Source organism: Rhinopithecus roxellana, chromosome 16 (assembly GCF_007565055.1).
Source record: "Rhinopithecus roxellana isolate Shanxi Qingling chromosome 16, ASM756505v1, whole genome shotgun sequence".
In the NCBI taxonomy this organism is placed as follows: Eukaryota; Metazoa; Chordata; class Mammalia; order Primates; family Cercopithecidae; genus Rhinopithecus; species Rhinopithecus roxellana.
In genome coordinates this window covers 12,753,297-12,769,472 of record NC_044564.1, presented here as the reverse complement: position 1 = coordinate 12,769,472, position 16,176 = coordinate 12,753,297, and the positions used below count along the sequence as shown (strand labels likewise).

Below are 16,176 nucleotides of genomic sequence, written 5' to 3'. Positions count from 1 at the left end.
GCTCCGCCTCCTGGGTTTACGCCATTCTCCTGCCTCAGCCTCCCAAGTAGCTGGGACTACAGGCGCCCGCCACCTCGCCCGGCTAGTTTTTTGTATTTTTTAGTAGAGACGGGGTTTCACCGTGTCAGCCAGGATGGTCTCAATCTTCTGACCTCGTGATCCGCCCGTCTCGGCCTCCCAAAGTGCTGGGATTACAGGCTTGAGCCACCGCGCCCGGCCGGCACTCACTTTTCTGGGATGAATACCTAGGAGTGGAATTATTGGGTCGTAGAGTAGGTGTGTGTGTAACTTTAGTAGATGCTCCAAACAGATTTCCAACATGATTTGGTTGGCCCTATGTTTACTCTCACAAGTTGTGAGCATTCCTGGTCCATGTGGCGGCCAGTGCTTCACTGTGTCAGTCTTGTTGTCGTTGTTGAGATGGAGTCTCACTCTGTCGCCCAGGCTGGAGTACAATGCACGATCTTGGCTCACTGCAACCTTCACCTCCCGGTTCAAGCGATTCTCCTGCCTCAGCCTCCCAAGTACTTGGGACTAAAGGTGCCTACCATCACACCCAGCTAATTTTTATATTATTAGTAGAGACAAGGTTTTGCTATGTTGCCCAGGCTGGTCTCGAACTCCTTACCTCAAGTGATCTGCCCACCTCAGCCTCCCAAAGTGCTGGGATTACACGCGTGAGCCACTGCGTCCGACCAGTTCACTTTCTTGATGTCTTTTGAAAACAGAAAGTCCTAACTGTAATGAAGTTCGCTTTCCCAATGCTGTCTCTTATGGTTAGTGCCTTCGGAGTTTAGGAAGCCTTTTGTGCTCCAAGGTCATGAAGATACTCTCCTCCGTTCTGGAAGCTTGGTCGTTTTTGCCTTCGCATTTAGATCTTTCATCTCCCCCAGAAGAATGCTGCCTGCTTTTGCCCTGAGAACTGTGTTTGGTGGGACCATGTGCCCCTGAGGGGCTCTTCGGGGTACACAGCTCTTCTCTTACCGTGGGCCTCAGAGGCAGGCCCGAAGTGGGTTTCAGACTTTGTGAGTGAAGCCCTTAAAACACGAAATGTTCCCAGAAACCCAGTAAGTGCAGCAGACCTACTCTAACTGGGGAGAGTGAGAGGATGCCCACGTCCTGCCCCCTCAGCCCCTCTTTGACACCCCAGGGTGGCCCTGAATCCAGGGACCCTAGGAGCCCAGCTTCAGAACCACCGCCCTGGGTACTTGATGGAGCTTGTCTCTGACGCCGAACACTCCCAACATTCTCTCTCAGGGTTCTTTTCATTAGAATGACTTAGAGGAGCGAGCTCGTGTAGGCACTGAAGGCTTCCACCCCTCCCATACCCGCAAGGCCAATCTGCCTCCAGCTCCTGGCAAGTGTGGGGCAGTGCGGGCCACAGGGTGGGGTGCAGGGATGGGGCCCTGCAGCACCCGGGGCCTCTGGTATGGAGACAGCAGTGTGGAGTCTGGAAACTCTGGTCCTTCTGGCTGCCGCTGCGGCTTTACCATATGGAGAGCCACCACACTGAAGCCTCCTCCACCCTGAGCGCTTGGCTGGCTTCAGGCCTGTCTCAAGATGCAGGGAGAGAATACACCACCATCCTGCTGGCTGCTCTGAGTGTCACCCCCCTGAAAGCAGCACAGGGCGCCCCTCTCATCCTGGCACCCCCTGCTTCTCCCCCAGTGGATGCAGAATGTGCTGGGCCAGGTGCTGGACGCGCTGGAATACCTGCATCATTTGGACATCATCCACAGGTGAGTGGGGCCCCTGACCTCCCTGGACTGGTGGGCTGCTTCGGGAGAAAAGGCACTGAGGCCACTCGGGTGCCAGTGCCCGTGGGCAGGATCTGGGGAGAAAGGCGCACTGGGCCAGTGCAGCCAGGATAGGATGGGGACCTTCCAGACCTCCTCCCGGGCTCAAAAGAGGCTCTTCCAAGTGGTCTCAAGCCGTGTGCACACGCACAGCTGCATGGGGTGTGCGCTACTCAGGCGGGCTGCTCTAGAGTCCATGGAAAGGAAGGAGGCAACAGCCCTGCCAGGAAGAGAGACCGGGCTGCCTGCCGTGGGGCCAGTGTGGGCTGAGTGGGCCCTGCTGAGCCTTTGACCACCCAGCGGCACAGCATCAGGCTGGAGAATCCATGGTCTGAAGGGGCTGGGAGATGGCTCCAATTCTGAACACCAATATCTTATTTAAAGAGGAAGAGGGAAACCATGTGGCTGGGCGTGGTGGCACATGCCCGTGGTCCCAGCAACATGGAGGCTGAGGTGGGAGGATTGCTTGAAGCCAGGAGCTTGAGGCTTCAGTGAGCTATGATCGTGCCACTGCACTTCAGCCTGGGCAGCCCTGACTTAAAACACACAGATACACACACACACATACACACACACACACCATGCAGACCATATGTACAAAGGGAATGCTTCACATTCCACATTCAGTGTCATGTCACTAGACATCGCACAATGGCCAAAAATCAATTCCCGGTCAAATGCATAGCTGGGCTATCTAAGGAGGTGAACATGTCAACCAAGGGACCTTTTCCGGGTGTTGGGTGTGTTCCTACTTGTGGTTGGAGATTCTTCCCTCGGTTTAAAATAATTGAGTACATTTCTGCACATAGGAAACAACTGCTTAAAAAGTAGACTGAGATGGGGCATTTTGTGGAGGGGAGGAGGGTGTGGGCTGCTGCCTCAGAACCAGGTGGGGCAGGGAGCAGAGAATCAGGCTCAGCACGCACATTGGTCCCACCTGGGGTCGGGGGTGGTGGCTGCCCAGGTGGCCCCTTGGCACCCAGAGGCGAACCCCCCTCTTTTTTCAGGAATCTCAAACCCTCCAACATAATCCTCGTCAGCAGTGACCACTGCAAACTGCAGGACTTGAGCTCCAACGTGCTAATGACGAACAAAGCCAAATGGAATATCCGTGCGGAGGAAGGTGGCAGGGGCTCCCCTAAGTCGTGGGAGAGGGGGTTGGCGCCTAGAATCCAGACGGTGGTGGCCACTCTGGGTGTGGAGTGAGGCAACATCAAACAGCTGTTTGCTCAGAAGGTCCCCACAAAGCCCTAGCCTTGTGTGGACCCCAAAGAGACGCCCTTTGGGTTGTAACTGAGCAGGCGTGCCACCACCAGGGGCAGAGGCAGGGCCCCAAAGATACCCAACATTTGAGAGAAACAAAGTCGTGGTTGTTTGTGGTACCCCAGAAAATGTTGCTTCTCAGGGAGGGAAAAGAAAGCTTCGGAAGGAAGGATATGAAAATGCCCAGGACGGAGGGTCTGTGGGTGCCACGCACTGACTGCGTGTAGATCACTGAGTCCTAAAACAACCCAGGAGATGACAGGGTGGGTGGCAAGGGGAGACGAGTTTTCGTTCCTCCAAAAAGATGGCCGGAGAAAGGAGGCTGGAGAGAGTAACCACAGAGGAGGAGTCCGGAGTCCAGAGTCCCAGGGTGGCAGTGGCTGGTTGCACTCTGTCCTTGGTAGACAGAAGATGAATGAGTAGATGGGTGCATAGATGGGTGGGTATGTGGTTAGGTGGGTGGGTGACTGGATGGATGGTGGGTGAGTGGATAGATGGATGGATGGATGCGTGGGTGGGTGAGTGGATGGATGGATGGATGGATGGATGGATAGGTGGGTGGGTGAGTGGATGGATGGGTGGGTGGATGGGTGGGCTGGGTGAGTGGATGGATGGATGGATAAGTGGGTGGATGGATGGATGAATAGGTGAGTGGGTGGGTGAATGGATGGATGGATGGATGGATACGAGGGTAGGTGGGTGGGTGAGTGGATGGATGGGTGGGTGGATGGGTGGGCTGGGTGAGTGGATGGATGGATGGATAAGTGGGTGGATGGATGGATGGATAAGTGGGTGGATGGATGGATGGATGGATGGATGGATACGAGGGTAGGTGGGTGGGTGAGTGGATGGATGGATGGATAGATGGGTGGGTGAGAGGATGGGTGGGTATGTGAGTAGATGGATGGATGGGTAGATGGGTGTGTGGTTGCATGGGTGGGTGTATGGGCAGATGGGTGAGTGCATGGGTTGTGGACGGTTGGGTAGGTGAGTAGATGGATGGGTGGGTGGGTGGATGTGTGGGTGGGTGGGTGGGTATATGGATGGATTGGTGGGTGTGTGGGTAGATGGGTGGGTGTGTGGATGGATGGGTGGGTGGATGAGAGTGAGTGAATGAGTGGGTGGGTGGGTGAGTGGATGGATGAGTGGATGGATGGATGGATGGATGGATGGATGGGAGGGTGGGTAAGTAGATGGGTGGGTGGGCAGGTGGGTGGGTGAGTGGATGGATGGGTGGGTGGGTCAGTGGACGGATGGATGGATAGATGGGTGGATGGGTGTGTGGTTGGAGGGGTGGGTGTGTGGGCGGATGGGTGAGTGCATGAGTTGTGGACAGATGGTTGGGTGGGTAGACGGATGGATGTGTGGGTGGCTGCATGTGTGGATGGATGTGTGGGTGGGTGGGTGTATGGATGAATGGATGGATGGGTGGGTGTGTGGGTAGATGGGTTGGTGTGTGGATGGATGGATGGGTGGGTGAGTGAGTGAATGAGTGGGTAGGTGGGTGAGTGGATGGGTGGATGGATGGATGGATGGATGGGTGGGTGGGTGGGTGTATGGATGGATGGGTGGGTGTGTGGGTAGATGGGTTGGTGTGTGGATGGATGGATGGGTGGGTGAGTGAGTGAATGAGTGGGTAGGTGGGTGAGTGGATGGGTGGATGGATGGATGGATGGATGGATGGATGGATGGATGGATGGATGCGTGTGTGGATGGATGTGTGGGTGGGTGGGTGGATGGATGAATGGATGGATGGGTGGGTGTGTGGGTAGATGGGTGGGTGTGTGGATGGATGGATGGGTGGACGAGTGAGTGAATGAGTGGGTGGGTGGGTGGGTGGATGGATGGATGGATGGATGGATGGATGGATGGATGGGGTGTGTGTGGATGGGTGGGTGAACAGACAGGCAGATGGTTGTTTCTATTGGAGGTGTAGATGGCACGCGTCCTTGGAGTCCAGCTCTTTACTGTTAGGCTGGGGAATGGAGGTCCAGAGAAGGAGGGGCTGCCTAAGGCCAGCCAGGGACTGATGGACTCGGAGGAGTCTGCTCTTTTGCCTCCCTGTCTGGGGTTCCAGTTTAGAAGGTAGGGCAGAGCAACTGTAACTTTGCCCCCAAGGTCCTGACATTTAGAAGGGGCAAGAAGTTTAGAGGGGTGCACAGTTTCTTGGCACGTGCCTCTTCCATCTCCTTCTACAGCCATCTTGGGCACACAGACACACCACCCATATGGGCCAACCTGGTGGGCACCCGCCAAGATGGACAGCTTCAGTGGCTCCAGATCAACGCAAAGCTCCTGCTGACTGGGGCCTCTTCCTCCCCACAGTTAATATTCTCCACCTCTTCTGAGAAGAGGAGCTGCAGGGCTCATGTTGTGTTTCAAGCTGCCTGTGAGGGGCCACCACAGGGGATACAATGCTAGGCAGGATGACTCTGTCAAGCCCCTGCTCCCAGGGAGCGAAGGACTCAGGGATCCCACCTTGCTCTTACCAACAGACCCCTTTCATAAGTCCTGGATGGCCCCTGAAGCCCTCAACTTCTCCTTCAGCCAGAAATCAGACATCTGGTCCCTGGGCTGCATCATTCTGGACATGACCAGCTGCTCCTTCATGGATGTGAGCTGCCCTCCCTCCCCCACACCCCACATGCTGTTCCCCATGCACCGAGGCCTGGGGAGAAGGCTTGGCCTCACCCTGCCTCCCCTCTGCATCCCTTCCCCTGGCTCTCTGCAGGCCACATGGAGCCCCCTCCTCCACCTGTGGGGGGCCTACCCTCCTCAGAACCCCCCAGCATGCAGCACCTGCTGGGCTCTAGCAGGATGACAGCAGTGGTAATATTCAGACCATCCCACGCGACCCTTGCAGCAGCCCTCCAGGTGGTGTCACTGACTCTTAATGGAAAAAAGCCAAGTTCAGGTGCCCTTGTGAGCATGAAGGCTGCACGGAGTTGCAAGCAATGGAAACCCAGCGTGGGCCTGAACACACCCGGCTGCCTCATGCACAAGCCCCAGGCTGGTGTGGAGGTGCCTTCTCTCCTCCTGCACATCCTTAGCACGTACCTCTTTCTCTCATCCCTGCTGGGGCCCCTGCACCATGGCCACAGCCTGTGGGCAGGAAGGAGGGGAGGCAGAGGGCCCCACTGGCCCCGTGAGCACTCCGAGGTCGCTCTGGCTGCAGGGAGGCAGGAAAGTCCAGCCTGTTGCTTCCTATCCTCTATATGCAGAAGAGAAAGTGGGGAAGGCCTGCCATGCCCCAAACAAGGAAGCTCCCCTTCTCCGCAGCGCCACCTGCAGGCACCAAGGGCCCCAGAAAGGACAGACAACTGGCTGGGCCCAGGTTCCTCATGCTCTCCCAGACCCCCAGACTCACCTCTGAGAAGCACCTTGCCACTCCCTTCCTTTGGAAGACTCCCAGGGAAATGAGAGCCTTCCCACTATAGAGGCTGTGTGACATCCTGGAAATAGCCTGAGCTCCAGCCCCAGCCCAGGCAGCGTGACCCTGGACACGCTCACACTCTGTGAAATGGGCATGCTGTCTTACTGGCTGGGTCTAGATCAGGGGCTTTCTTGGCAGGACTCTACCCTGGGAGACAACCCGTTGGCTTCTCCGAAACTCCATTTCTTCTTATGGAAGAGCTCAGGGCCCCTGGGGTCTCTGGGCATTCTTGTAGGCCGTGGCCACACCTGGCTCTCCCTGGTCTCCTCCTGGATTTCTTGGTCCCTGGTTGCCCTCTGCCCATGCTGGGGCCTAGTTTCCATTTACTTAAGGTAATGCACAGAGCTGTCCTCTCTCCGTGCAGAGCACAGAAGCCATGTATCTGCGGAAGTCCCTCCGCCAGAGCCCGGGCAGCCTGAAGACCGTCCTGAAGACAATGGAGGAGAAGCAGATCCCGGATGCAGAAATCTTCAGGAATCTTCTGCCCGGGATGCTCCAGATCGACCCCTCGGATCGAATAACGATAAAGTGAGCTCAGGGTTGGGGTTTATTTTACCCTATGGATTTATCTTTCAACACCTCTCCACCCTAATACAAGCACAACTAGTTGGCTCTGTAACACCTCAAAGAACTCCATCACGGATGCCCTAATTATCCCTGCACTGCTGGGCTTTTCCCAGTTCTGGCGCTCCCAAACCATGCTGCGGCGAGTGATCCCAAATGCACCTCTCTGAACACTGGAGTGAGCAAACTGACTCCCAGAAGGCACAGGAGGCACAGCCTCCAGGACCCACGACACTTTTAGGGTTCCAGAAAAAAATTTTCATTCTACATTAAAAAAAATTCCTAAAGACAATGGTCACCTTTAAATTTTTCATTCTAACTTGTGTTAAAATCGGAAGACAAAAGTAAATACGTAACACTGGCCGGGTGCGGTGGTTCATGCCTATAATCCCAGCACTTTGGGAGGCCGAGGCGGGCAGATCACTTGAGCTCAGGAGTTTGAGTGTAGCCTGGGTAACATGGTGAAACCCCTGTCTCTACTAAAAATACAAAAAAATTAGCTGGGTATAGTGGTGCATGCCTGTGTTCCCAGCTACTGGGGAGGCTGAGGCAGGAGGATCGCTCGAGCCCAGGAGGCAGAGGTTGCAGTGAGTCAAGATCGTGCCACTGCACTCCAGCCTGGGCGACAGAGCGAGACTCCATCTCAAAAATAAAAAAGAATCCAGGCCGGGCATGGTGGCTCATGCCTGTAATCCCAGCACTTTGGGAGGCCGAGGTGGGTGGATCACTTGAGGTCAGGTGTTCGAGACCAGGCTGCCCAACAGAGTGAAACCCCGTCTCTACTAAAAATAGAAAAAAAATTAGCCGGGCATGGTGGCGGGCGCCTGTAGTCCCAGCTACTCGGGAGGCTGAGGCAGGAGAATTGCTTGAACCTGGGAGGCGGAGGTTGCAATGAGCCGAGATCGTGCTACTGCTCTCCAGCCTGGGCGACAAGAGTGAAACTCCATCTCAAAAAACAAACAAACAACAACAACAACAAAACAAAAAAACAAAACAAAAAAACCCCCAACAATATAGCAAGGAATCCAGCCTGGGTCGTATCCATCTTTATACCAATGCAGTTGTAAAATCTGGGTTTTCATGGTTCCATGGAGGCAGGGGACCACAAGGGCAAAAATGCCAGGGCCCGGGACTGTCCCCCAGCTCTATGGGCTGAGGCCCTGCCTCCATGGAGTACTTCCCTGGGTGTGGAATTGCTGGAGTGCTTGCCGGACACACTGGGAACACTATGAGAGACCCTGCCAAATGGATCCCAAAACAGGGAGGTCAGTGTCCGGCGTCCGCACCAATGGGCAGCCTGGAGCCAGAGGCAGAGGGAGAGCCCCACGGGGAGGCGGCAGGGGGCGCTGCTGGGTTACTCAGCCCTCTCTGCTCCTCTGCTAGGGACGTGGTGCACATCACCTTCGTGAGCGGCTCCTTCAAGTCCTCGTGCATCTCTCTGACCCTGTACCGGCAGATGGTGCCTGCGTCCATCACCGACATGCTGTTAGAAGGCAACGTGGCCAGCATTTTAGGTGATGTGATGCTGGGGACAGACAGCTCCTGTCCATGGCCTTGGCATCCTATTGTTTAGTTCCAGAGGGTTCATTATTTATGCCCCTGGCCTTGCTCCACACGTACAACCAGTGGGTAGGAACAGTTCCCCTCTATCCATCCCTACACACTGCCCAGGACACTGCTCTGCTCAAATACCCTCCATAGCTCCCAACTACCTATAACACAAAGTTCCTCTCCATAGCCTGGCCCCCACCTGTTTTCCCTCCCCTCCTGCTACACAAATCCTCTATGTAGTTCAGTGGCCTAGTCACTGCCCGCGCCTCCCACAACCCTCTGCTTTTGCTTCCACAGCCTGGGTGGCACACAGCGGTCCCGGGGCGTCTTCCTCACACAGCACCACTCCCTGTGTGCCTCCTATGTGCCCAGGATGAGCGGAAGTGCGCGCCACTCTTTGTGTGTTCCAAGACAGAGACTTGGGTTCTATTAAGGGAAAGTCGCTTCGTCTCAGTGGCCTCATCTGTAAAGTGGGGATGGTAACAGCCCCTCCCTCTCATCCTGAACCTGTAGATCCGAGGAGGGTATGCACACACAGCAGCCAGGCCAGTGTGGTGCCCAGAGACAGGGCCCTGAGGCCCTGGTCCTCAGAAAGGTCCCTCCCCTGCCTTCCTGTCCCTGCAGAGGTCATGCAGAACTTCTCTGGCTGGCCCGAAGTCCAGTTCAGGGCCATGAAGAGGCTTCTGAAAATGCCTGCAGATCAGCTAGGTAGGCCTCACCCTGCACCTCTTTCCCAGCTGCTCCCCTAGGGGCAGAAGCTATGGTCCGGCCTGTGGGGAGCTGGGGCTGGCCCTCACCCTGGGCTCTCCTTGCCAGTGCTTTAGTGCAGCGTGGAGGTGTGCATGTGTCCCCAGAAGTGTCCTGTGTCTCTGCTATCTGCCTGGGGAAGGCAGCAGAGAAGGGGAATGGGTGGCGTGGCAGCCCTCACATGATTTTAATGGAGCCATAGACATCCCATCTACCCCACTGTCTCTATGAGGGGTATGTGAGTTGTTTCTCAGTTTCCACTATTATGAATGATACTGGAACAGACACCCTGGTGTATATGTATCTGTGCGCTTATGTTTCTGTAGCACAGATTCGTAGATGTTCAAGGGTGTGAATACTTTAAATTTTCATAGATACAGCAACTTGCCCACCTATTAAGAATGCATGGCCTGGCACAGTGGCTCACGCCTGTAATCCCAGCACCTTGAGGAGCCAAGGCGGGAGGACTGCTTGAGCCCAGGGGTTCGAGACCAGCCTGGACAGCAAAGGGAGAGCCTGTTTCTACAGAAAATAAAAAAAAATTAGCCAGGTGTGGTGACACAGGTCTGTTGTCCCAGCTACTCTGGAGGCTAAGGCAGGAGGATTGCTGGAGCCCAGGGAATCGAGGCTATAGTGAGATATGCTTGTGCCGCTGCACTCCAGCCTAGAAGACCCTGTCTCAGAAAATAAAACCAAATTCAAAAAGGTTGTTACTACTCATTCATGGAGAGTGTTGGGAAAAGCAGTGGGTTTTTTTTTTTTTTTTTTGAGACAGGGTCTCGCTCTATCCCCCAGGCTGGAGTGCAGTGGTGTGATCTTGGCTCACTGCAACCTCCGCCTCCTGGGTTCAAGTGATTCTCCTGCCTCAGGCTCCCAAGTAGCTGGGACTACAGGTGCATGCCACCACACCCAGCTAATTTTTTGTATTTTTAGTAGAGAGGCGATTTCACCATGTTGGCCAGGCTGGTCTCAAATGCCTGATTTCAAGTGATCTGCCTGTCTCGGCCTTTCAAAGTGTCAGGATTACAGGCATGAGACACCGTGCCTGGCCACTTTTTAAAACATTTGTGTCACAACATACTTTCATAAAATCGTTCAACCTTTTTCACCTGCCTGAACATTACCTTCACACATCCATCCATCCATCCATCCATCCATCCATCCATCCATCCATCCATCCATCCATCTATCCATCCGTCCATCTATCCATCAGACCTGGATTAGGAATCCACTGAGGTTTGTTGCAGTGGCTCAGGCCTCAGAGATGACAAGGCCCAGCCCTGGCCTTCGAGTAGGTGGCAGAGGCCTCACATGGGCCTAATTTACCATTCCCTCCCTCCCCTCCTCCTCTTCGACCCCTTTTGTAGCTCAGCTGTGACCAGGACAGAGACGCTGGGAAGACAGATTTTGCCTCCCTGGGGAAACTAGGGAAGCTGTTGGGCCCCATCCCAAAGGGTAGGTCGTTCCCACCACCCGGAACCACACCTCCCTCCACGTCTTGCTTAGAAATGGGCTTGCAGCTGAGCACGGTGACTCATGCCTGAAATCCTAGCACTTTCGGAGGCCGAGGTGGGCGGATCACTTGAGATCACGAGTTCAAGACCAGCCTGGCCAACATGGTGAAAACCTGTCTCAACTAAAAATACAAAAATTAGCCAGATGTGGTGGCGCATGCCTGTAATCTCAGCTACTCAGGAGGCTGAGGCAGGAGAATCGCTTGAACCCAGGAGGTGGAGGTTGCAGTGAGCTGAGATGATGCCACAGAAAAGCCTGAGCAACAGAGTGAGACTCTGTCTCAAAAAAAAAAAAAAAAAAAAAAAAAAAAAAAGGTGGGGAGGGGCGCTTGCTTCGCTCCGCACTCCGGGTGCCAGGACTTCATCCTTGTTGCTCTCATGAGCCTACAGTGGAGGGATGGCTGGCTGGCCACTGCCCCTCACCCAGTCCCCAGCCCACAACAGTTCCTGGCACAGTGGCAGGGTGGATGGAGCCCACCCATGCCCACCCTCAAGGCAGTTGCAGCCAAGGGCTCTGGAGTAGACTGGCTGGTTTCAAACTGCTGGAGAGCAGGTGCTTTCATCCCACTGACCCCAGGTTCCTCATCTGCACAAGGAGGGCAGGCCCAGGAGGGGCCACTTCACAGGGCTGTGGGCAGCACAGAACATGCACCCGTGGCAGACGGTGCATGGCATGCACTCCACAGGGCTAGCACTAATCCTCATTGTCCTTCCCCCTTCTATTCATCCACCTAGGGTCCTGCAGGCTCCCACCAGCCTCTGGGGGCCCTGGTCTGCTCTATACGCCCCCAACCTGGCCCAAAATGAGTCTCCCCTGTGCCGCCCACTCTGCCAGGTCTGCAGTGGTCTCCAGAGCTGGTGGAGGTGGTGGTCACGACCATGCAGCTGCATGACAGGGTCCTTGACATCCAGCTGTGTGCCTGCTCCCTGCTGCTGCACCTCCTAGGCCAAGGTGGGTGCCAAACCAGGCCAGGTGGGGTCAGGGAGGCTGTGTGCTCCTTCCTGCAGCTGTGCCTCCTGGGCCAAGGTGGGCACCAGGCCGGGTGGGTTGGGGGAATCCATGCCCTGCTCCCTGCTGTTGCACCTTCTAGGCCAAGGTGGATGCCAGGGCCAGGCCAGGTGGGGGAGACACTCCTGGTGGCCTAGCTCCGTCCCCACCTGTTACCTGGTTGGCATCTGACCCTCTGGACAGTCCATGCCATCCTGTGCCCATTGGACCCCATCCTGGATGGCAGAGGGCTTAGGCCAGGAGCCTAGAGATGCGGATCCCACCCACGCCTGCCTTTTGCCTGCTCCGTGACCCTGGACAAGTTCCTGCTGCTCCCGCCAGTTTCCCAGCTATGAAGCAAGGAGCTGGACACGAGGTCCTCTGGAGTGACCCTCAGGGAGGACGGGCTGCATCCTCTGAAGAGGGCTGGTAGGAGGACAGTGCTGAGTTGATTTCACTGCCCTGATGGAAGAGGCTGGAGCTGACAGTCCGAACCTCCTATGAGAGACCTGGGTTGTTAAAAAAGTTGAATTAGCTTTGATGATTTTTTTTAAAACAAAAAGTATTTAGTTACCTTTCTAGTTTTTGTGTATTTTTTGAGATGGAGTTTTGCTCGTCACCCAGGCTGGAGTGCAGTGGCACGATCTCGGTTTACTGCAACCTCCACCTCCCGGGTTCAAGCGATTTTCCTGCCTCCGCCTCCTGAGTAGCTGGGACTACAGGCACCCACCACAACACCTGGCTAATTTTTGTATTTTTAGTAGAGGGGTTTCACCATGTCAGACAGGCTGGTCTTGAACTCCTGATGTCGTGATCCACCCGCCTCAGCCTCCCAAAGTGGCGGGCATGAGCCACCATGCCCGCCCACCTTTCCAGTTTCACTGTTGAAGTTTGGAGTTCCATACAATGTTGAAATTGTGTTCAGTGCTGCCTGGCCGGCTCCCAGGGACCAGGATGGGTGGCCTGGCCAGGCAGGGCTCCCCTCCAGCCCTTTACTCCATTAGGGCACACAGATTCACGGAGGCCTGCTCTAGGCCAGGAGAACAAGGCAGACCTCGGTTTCCTTCATGCAAAGTGGAGATGCTATCCCCCAGCCTGTGAGCCTCGTGTGTCTCGTCCCACGCCCCAGGTGTGGGGCTAACCCCAGGCGTCTTCCTCTGGCCCGAGCAGCGCTGGTGCATCACCCAGAAGCCAAGGCTCCCTGTAACCAAGCCATCACCTCCGCCGTGCTGAGTGCTCTTCGGAGCTACCCCGAGGAGGAGTCGCTCCTTGTCTTGGTCTACAGCCTGCTAGCCATCACCACAACCCAGGGTGTGTCTGCCAGCCACCTCCTGCCCCACCCACACTCCAGGACAGCCCTTCCCAGGGGTCTCGGGAAGGGTTGGTTTGGGGTACAGGTGGGTTGGACAGGACAGGGCTGGGCCTCCTCCTGAGATGCACAGCGGCATTTGGCCATCTTCATTCGGTCACCCCAAATGCTGGTCGCATCCTTTTCCATCTTGATGACAAGCTTCCACTCTTGAAGTCACTGGTTCCCTCTACAGACATGCCAGGCGCGGCTGTGGGCTTCACACCAATGACATCTATTTCCCACACTTCCTGCCCGTTCTGGGAGGCTGGAGGGCAAATGCCCCGTCTCCATTCCATAGGGCCCAGTAGGCTTCTGAAGCCGCCAGCCAGGACTGTGGGAAGGAGAGAGCCACACAAAGCGCTCACAGCCTCACCCACAAATTGGGTGGGCACTGTTCTCCCCAACAGGAAGCTGGGCCTTGAGAGAGCCTAAGGACAGCCGCCAGCAGTCCCATGCAGCACGGGTCAGGGTTGGGTCCCAGCACCCTCTTTACTGCATAGACTGGATAGCTGATCATACACGACTGATCTCACTTTTGGGAGTGAAAGGAGGCACTAGGAATAGATGTCAATTGGAACCATCAGGCAAAATGGATGTCAGTTCATCCTAACAGGATAGGGCCCCGTCATGGTTCCATCCTGGAAGGCACAGTCTGGCTCTGTGGGCCCAGGAGGCAGGGCCAGGCCCCCTGGATGGGAAGCTACAGAGGTCAGACCCAGCCTGCTAGTGGGATGGCAGCTATTGGGACTGGTGGCCCATGAGATGGACAGACTCCTCTGGGGCCAGTCCCATGTCCTCCTGTTCAGGGCTCCGTTGAGTGCACGACTTGGCCCAGAGCAGGCACCCCCCAGATTGCAGGTCAAATGGGACTGCAGTGCCCAAGGACAACAGAGGCAGGAAGGCTTCCTGGAGGGAGGGGCCCTGGGGCCCTCATTCTGGCCTACCCACAGAGTCAGAGTCAGTGTCAGAGGAGCTGCAGAACGCCGGGCTGCTGGAGCACATCCTGGAGCACCTCAACAGCTCCCTCGAAAACAGGGACGTCTGCGTCAGTGGCCTGGGCCTGCTCTGGGCCCTCCTGCTGGATGGTGAGGGGCCCTCCTCCTGCTGTCCCACCGGGGCTGGGAGCCCTCCCCTAGTCGCTCCCCAACTGCCCCTGAGTGCCTTTGAGGACCTCCATGTCCTGTCCCCGAAGCACGACAGCCATGGTCTGGGAAAGGCTGTTCTGAGAGCCTGCAACAGAAGAAAATCAAGGAGCAGAGAGAAAAAAGGTGGGGGAGGAAAGGCCTTCTCACAGAGGCCAGGCTTCAGGACTTCTTGCCCAATGGGCAGACCCCTCAGTTTTAAGTGCCTCCTGCCCAGGGAAACGTCCTGGAATTTTCCAGGCAGTCCTGGTTCCAGGGGACAGCGGTGGTGCTGGATGCCCTGTTTTGATTTTTGATTCACAGTAGGGGGGCCCTCCGGCCTGTGCTGCTTCCCCTCCTCTAGACCACATCTTGGCACTCCAGTGCCCCAGGAAAAAGAGAGCTCCAAACCATGGAAAGCCCAGGAAACCCAACAACCCTGCCAGCACCCAAAGTGTGGGATTCTCCAAGCCTCTCCTGGGTTAATCCCCGCAACTCTCTGAGGACAGCTGACCTCTCCCACCCCATTTCTGCTCTTGTCCTTAGCTGGAGGAAGGCAGCAGATTGGGGGTGGAAGGCCCCCCTGCACACAACCAAGGCCTGGGTGTCCCCGTCCATCCCTGTCCTGGTTCCAGGTATCATTGTGAACAAGGCCCCTTTGGAGAAGGTCCCGGACCTCATCAGCCAGGTGTTGGCCACCTACCCTGCGGATGGGGAAATGGCGGAAGCCAGCTGCGGAGTCTTCTGGCTGCTGTCCCTACTGGGTGAGCTGGGTGGGCGCCCTGGGCCCCTGGGGCTGGGAGCCGTGGGCCTCGCGCACACAGCAGGTACAAGGCAGCCTGGCCCCTTTCTGCAGGCTGCATCAAGGAGCGGCAGTTTGAACAAGTGGTGGCACTGCTCCTGCAAAGCATCCGGCTGTGCCAGAACAGAGTCCTACTGGTGAACAATGCCTACCGGGGACTGGCCAGCCTGGTGAAGGTGTCAGGTGAGCCTGGGGACAGGACGAGGCTGCCACCTACAGGTGGGGACAAGAATCAGCCTCCATCAGTTACATCTGCCAGGTGCCACAAACCAAAAAACAGAAGCAAGAAATCAAAAAGGAAAATAAATTAAAAACGATCTAAAGTCCAGTCATCCAGAAATCACCATCAAGACTTCCATGCACACTTGATAAATTCTATCTCTGCCTTATGCTACCCTGTGACCCTCTCTGTCCATAAACACATCACATCTGCATGTTTCCCAACATGTAGGCACACCGTGACTGATCAAAACAGCTCTGGAGTCGGTGTCTCCAATTCCCCACAACACAAACCCTGCCTGTTACTCAGCAAGATAGGCTGGGCCCGGTGCTGAGCACAGCACAACCGAGGCTCGACCCACAGCACAGTCCTTCGCAGAGCACCTGGGGCCCGGCCCAGACCCCAGCTGGTGCCTAGCGACTCCGGGCTCATGGTCTTGCCCTCTGTACTACCCAGCCTTCCTCAGAGTGACAACAACTCCTTTGGCTCTTGGGCGGCTGCCTCCTCTGTTCCTGTGTGGCCCTGTTCAGGCCATGCCATCCTGCTGGCCCGTCCAAGCTGATGGGGCCCCCTGTGTGTGAGCTCTGGGGTACCATCCCCTGTCCTGGGCAGAAGGCTCTTCCCTTTCAGGGGAACAGTGGGGCATGAACCCACTCTCACCCATCCCCCAGAGCTGGCGGCCTTCAAGGTGGTGGTGCAGGAGGAGGGTGGCAGTGGCCTCAGCCTCGTCAAAGAGACCTACCAGCTCCACAAGGATGACCCGGAGGTGGTAGAGAACGTGGGCATGCTGCTGGTTCACTTGGCTTCCTATGGTGAGAACCCCTTC

General features: G+C 56.1%; 1 protein-coding gene across 1 annotated transcript in view; it reads left to right on the top strand.

Moving 5' to 3' along the window:
- Positions 1–16,176, top strand: part of STKLD1 (serine/threonine kinase like domain containing 1) — a 30,030-nt gene that overhangs the window by 12,360 nt on the left and 1,494 nt on the right. The window contains exons 6-17 of the mRNA XM_030919198.1: positions 1,669–1,739; positions 2,804–2,919; positions 5,555–5,673; positions 6,857–7,020; positions 8,440–8,570; positions 9,232–9,315; positions 11,704–11,820; positions 13,027–13,167; positions 14,158–14,292; positions 14,964–15,092; positions 15,185–15,313; positions 16,022–16,162. Coding sequence (XP_030775058.1) covers positions 1,669–1,739; positions 2,804–2,919; positions 5,555–5,673; positions 6,857–7,020; positions 8,440–8,570; positions 9,232–9,315; positions 11,704–11,820; positions 13,027–13,167; positions 14,158–14,292; positions 14,964–15,092; positions 15,185–15,313; positions 16,022–16,162 — 1,477 coding nt within the window. The remainder of the gene's footprint in view (positions 1–1,668; positions 1,740–2,803; positions 2,920–5,554; positions 5,674–6,856; positions 7,021–8,439; positions 8,571–9,231; positions 9,316–11,703; positions 11,821–13,026; positions 13,168–14,157; positions 14,293–14,963; positions 15,093–15,184; positions 15,314–16,021; positions 16,163–16,176) is intronic.